This window comes from Glycine soja, chromosome 15, assembly GCF_004193775.1.
Source record: "Glycine soja cultivar W05 chromosome 15, ASM419377v2, whole genome shotgun sequence".
Lineage (NCBI taxonomy): Eukaryota > Viridiplantae > Streptophyta > Magnoliopsida > Fabales > Fabaceae > Glycine > Glycine soja.
The window spans coordinates 1870274-1875575 of record NC_041016.1 but is presented as its reverse complement, the minus strand read 5'-3'; the positions used below and the strand labels follow the sequence as shown (position 1 = coordinate 1875575).

The 5302-nt window shown below is 33.2% G+C and overlaps 1 protein-coding gene across 1 annotated transcript; it reads right to left on the bottom strand.

The window, feature by feature from the left end:
* Window positions 1-545: 545 nt before the first annotated feature.
* On the bottom strand, window positions 546-3882 carry LOC114387333 (phospholipase D alpha 4-like). The gene is made up of 4 exons (XM_028347493.1): window positions 3728-3882; window positions 3046-3603; window positions 1351-2542; window positions 546-1129 (listed from the first exon to the last, which is right to left on the bottom strand). Exons 1-4 carry the CDS (start codon window positions 3815-3817, stop codon window positions 690-692), a joined length of 2280 nt encoding a protein of 759 aa, XP_028203294.1. The 5' UTR covers window positions 3818-3882; the 3' UTR covers window positions 546-689.
* Between the last annotated feature and the right edge of the window lie 1420 nt (window positions 3883-5302).

The following is a 5302-nucleotide window of genomic DNA, read 5'->3' as shown; positions in this document are numbered from 1 at the left end:
ATAAATATAATATTATATTATGTAAAGTGATATTTATTAAACTAAAATGTCGTTTAATAGATATTATTTATTAAATTTAAAAGTCTTATTATCTTTTATTTAAAATATGTTTTTCAACAAGCATGCTATATAGCTAATTGAGAAAATTTTATTGGATGATAGTATAATATTTTATTATACCAACAGTATATATCTATTATATATTTATTTTTAAAAATAGTATAATTTTTAGAAATATAAGTTTAACTCAAAAGTTCCATAAATGAGAAGTTAAACATAAACGAAAAAATATAATCCGAGGGACATGCTAAGACTTAAGTACACATTTTTCATAGAGAAAGAAAAAAAAAAAAGACAAGATATATATAATAATTTATAATAATTTTTTATTTATTTATAGGAATCAAAGACATTATTAAAAGGGATTTATAATAATTTACGTATGATGTTTAATTAACTGAGTTAGACTCGTTTGATAATGAAGATATTATTTATTTATAAATAAAACGAATAGTTTTGTTAAATTTATTTGTATATAGATTAAATATTCTTGGCAACTTTTGCTGTTAACAGCAAGTGTAGAGCTTGTATTCAGCTTCATGTAAATAAGAACACTTTATTTCGGTGTGAAAAAAGAAAAGCAAAAGAATGGTCAGTCTAGTCTGTGTGTCCATGTCTCAGTTGTATGGTTAAGTAGTAAAGATAGGGGCTAAGAATTTTGATCTTTTCCCCTTCACTGGAGATTTTGTGTCAGGAAAATGATCTCCACCATCAACCGTATCCTTCACAGACCCTTCTTGTGTTACTTTCACAGGGTAACTTACAAGGTGCACACCTTCCATGTCCACAGTTTCTTCACTACTGTAGACTCCCCACATGTGATCCCCTATTGACAGCATTCTCTTAACACATGACAAACTTTCTGGCTCTAAGAACAATTCCTCAGTGATTCCAGTGTGCTCATACCACAGTGACATTCTGTATGCATGAATATCACCACGGCTTATAATGTGGTGATCAGCTCCATCTTGAGATTGGTAGGCCCCAATGGCAATCTCAGTGTCCCTTTGCCCATCCATGGATCTTTGGTTCACATTGGCTGATCCTATTAATATGTATATATCGTCCACTGTTGGCACAAGCAACATCAACATAGCTTAGTTAATCTACAATATCAATACAGTTTGTACCACAATTATACAACTCAATTACTTTGATGCTTATGCATTAGTTATTTAAACAAATTCACTTGCACAATATTGAATAAAATTAAAAGTAACATTATTCCAAATAAGCTTTTATGCAAAGTAGTGGGGAAACAAATTTAATTGGAGAGTAATATAATCATACCTATCATGATCTTGGAGTGAACATAAACCGGGAACCTCCTATTTTTTTGTGCATTCCAGTATTGTGTTTCAGGATGGGGAGAATGTGGTGAAAGATACTCCTCTTTTCCCTTCTTTTCCCTATTTGCAAGGCAGAAGAAATTCAAGTAATCTCTTGGATGTCCTGGCTCACCACTTTCTATTATTGCTTCTCCAATCAACTTATACATCATTATCATTGTTTCTCTGGTCCAGTGCAGTATATCTTGAACTGGTTCACTTTCAGGCACTCCTTCTGGCCACATTGGGATGACTATGTACACTGCAAACCTCTCTCTTGCTTTAATCTTACTGACCACCTTGAGTGCAATCTCGACCGGAATCAGATTCCTGCATCCACTATGCCTATCTTTCTGCCACAAATGGCACCCCCCAATAAAATATTGGTTTTCGATGTACACAAACCTATCGGCACGCCTAATTGCTTCAACATAGGCTTCATGGATGCTTCTCTCCACAGTTAGCTTTCTAAACAACTGGCTAGCAGACACATGGTCAATTGACCTGTATACTTGAACTTTCCAATTCCTCTCTTTGGGAGGGCTTGAGCATGTGGGAATGAGATTTTCTAGAGTGTTGGCAGGGACTAGAAGAGAAGCATCACATTGCTTTGTCCATCTTTGCTCAAAATTGGTTAACACATCCCAAGCAGCATCACCAGTTACACTAGCATGAGCATCATGCCAAGGCTCTCTTGGCCCTCCTTTGTTGAGGCTAGCTCCTGCTATGTTTGTCTGGTAGAAGTCATGGTAATGTGATTCCTCGGTGAGTGTCTGAAACAGTGAGTGTTTCTCTGTGTCATACCGGCCATCGCACAAATCTACACCACCCAAAAAGCTCATAATTTCTCTGGCACGAACAGAGTTGGGTGCTCTGGTGTCCACAGTTATGGTCTTCTGATGGTGAGCAAAGAGTGTGGGAAACTCGTGGTGTAACCTGGGACACTTTCTGCATATTACTTTTGTGTGTTTGAAGTAGGCAAAAGCGTCCTCATCATGAGTCTTCATCACACCTTTGTTCTTAATAAAAGGCAAAGATGTTTCATCATCCCAAATCATAACCCTCACAGCTACTCCTTCCTCTGCCTTCTTCTTCAATAGTTCACCCAGCTTTATCTCCCTAGCATGTGGGATTTCTGTTTGTGGATCTCTAACCTGCACATGTTTGGAAAAATTTCTCAAGGCTTATATATGTTTCATGTCTATGATAAATTAGTAAATTTTGTTTTGGGTTCCTAAGGATCCTGATATATTAAAACTTTTGTTTTGAATTTTTATCATTAGTTAAATTATATGTAATCTTAAACCTTTCCCTTATTAGTCGGATTTCAAACAAGTGTACTCCTTCATCTTTAGTAAAGGCGGATTAAGCAAAAAAAAGATTTTTTTTCAAAAGAGAATATATCTTCTCAATATAAGCACTGAGAAAGAAAATAAAAAGAGAGAATTAATTAAGTTTCTTCTAAATTAGCTTATGCATAAGTTAAAATTAACTTTAGGAGAAGCTAAATGAAAGTTTTAATATATTGATTTATGGATACATTAATTTTAACTCATCAGAGAAGCTTAATTTGTTTTACATTCTTATTTTGTTTTTCTATTTGTTGAGAGGTTTATTCAAACATAACCATAAGAATTTGAAATGAGATCATACTTACCAGAACCATCTTGGGATTGAAAGACCAGCCTGCAATATAAATCAAATAGTTTGCACCCTCAATGGCTTTATAGACATCTTCCCACAGCTTTCTTGGTGCTCCACATAGATCAAAAGGAGGGTGGAAAGTAGAGGAATGGTGAGCATCATGATAGAGTTTAACCTGGCAATTGGACCTTTGTGGGAATGTAGCATCCCTCAGCCCTTGAAATTCCCCATTGCTTAGTATCTTTGTCCAACTTGGTTCCATATCTGCTGGCTTGAACCATAACATGAATCTTAATTTTAGTTGTGGATTTGGTTTTCCATTTTCCATAAGGAGAGGGAAGAAACCATTGATCAAACTCTCTTCCTTCAACCGCTTGGCCTGCACGTGGAATTTTCCCAAAACGGAGCATGATGTTTTCAGGGTAATTGTGGTAGTTGAGTCTTCTGGATGAGCACACTGAATCTGAAAGGTTTGGTTCCACACACGTTCATGTTCTTGGGTCGTTTTCGCCACCCTATTGTTGTCTATGTTGATGGTCACATAAGCAGGCTTTCCATTTGTGCATACACACTGAAAAAAAAATAGAAATTGATACATGGTATGAGTACTTTCCACAGAATAATGCACAATTTCACATGATAGCTAACTAAAAACATGTAAATATGTAGATAGCATTATAGTCATGTGAGCTTACATTGAAGGGAAACGAAGGTGAGTAAGGTGTGGCATTGAAGATGGTAGCTTCAATTGTTCCATGGATGAGGAGCTTAGGCTTTTCCTCCATTATCCAATATTCACAAGGAGGAAATTGAAGATAAAAAAAAATGCAGTGTGTTTTGACTTATGAGGGAATGGAGGTCAAGTTACAACTGTTACCAAAGACATAATTCATATATATAAAGGTTGTAAAGTTTGGTGTTGCAGACGAAGAAGCAAAAGGAACCTTAAAATGCAATTGAACTATTGGAAGACAGTTTGGGAAAACTTGTGGAATTATGCATAATTTAGACGTATAGTAACAGCCAACCGTCACGTCTATTCTATCCCAAAACACAAGTTTTCGCTTGAAGCTCAAGTTTCTTAAACTCAAATCACAATTTTTCGGCGTCAGTGACTGTGAGACCAATTCAAAACATTGGTCGAGCATTTCGTATATTCTCGGTTAGTCGTTACACATACGAGGAATGTTCGGAAGATACTCATTGACAAAATAAACATTCTTTTATTATCAGATAAAATTTTATACGAGTGCTTTTGTTTCAATTTTTTTGGTTTGTATGCGTTAAAGATATTGCCATGTGACAAAAGGAAACTTGTCTCTTTTCACCCAAAAGAAAGTAAACTTATCTCTGTTTAACATAGAGATCACGCAAGAGGAGACTTAATTATACGTAAACTGAGTTATGCTATGTTAATACAAGTGCATGAATCTATTCGTTGTTGTAAATTTGCCCACGTAACAAAGCCTGTTAATCCATATGAAGTGACAAGAGCTTTATCCTATTTCAGTAAAAGTTTAAAATTGAATATTGTGAAAATAGAAATAGATGTTGGAAGATTTTTCTTCTTCTTTATATAGATATTGATTTTACTAAATTTAAATTTGTTAGAATTTAATATAACTTTTTTTACTGTAATTTTTTTTTGTCTTAAATCATAGACAACATCCGTCTTTTAAGAAACTAATTTTGTTCGTGGTACCTGACTAATATTGATCTAAGATAATTTTGTACACAGTAAGGATTAAACATGGATCCTACTATTAAATAAATCGTTTTTGTTCATATGTAATGAGATCTTATATCATTGTGTTAATCCTTTAGATTTTTAATGCAATTTAATGTAACTTTTAACCATCACAAAAACTATATTAATAAAAAAATCATAAAAAAGTTTCACAAAAATATTAGAAAATTGTAGTACTTACATTAATAAAATATATTAAAAGACTAAGATTTTATGGAATGATGAATCCATTTTTAGGATTAAGTGACTTACCTTTGTTATTGTATAAATATTGTAACTGTGTGATTTTAATTCTATATATTTTATTTGAGTGAATTTGTTCACAAAATATTGTAATTATATAATTTTGATCCATCAGTTAATTTCTTGTAAATATTTAATAAATTTTATTGATGTAACACTAATAGATGATGTGATAAATGATGTGTGTTAATGGGTGACATAATAATTTTGTGATAATTAAATACATCATATTAGTAATATGTTGATATGACATTATGATAAATAATATGACAACAAAAAT

Bases quoted from the DNA above. Each gene is read 5' to 3' on its own strand.
- LOC114387333 (XM_028347493.1), bottom strand. From the start codon at position 3,817: ATGGAGGAAAAGCCTAAGCTCCTCATCCATGGAACAATTGAAGCTACC. The intron at 2,543-3,045 runs GTAAGTATGATC...AAACATGTGCAG, and splicing joins TCAATCCCAAGATGGTTCTG to GTTAGAGATCCACAAACAGA. The intron at 1,130-1,350 runs GTATGATTATAT...TTGTGCCAACAG, and splicing joins TCACTCCAAGATCATGATAG to TGGACGATATATACATATTA.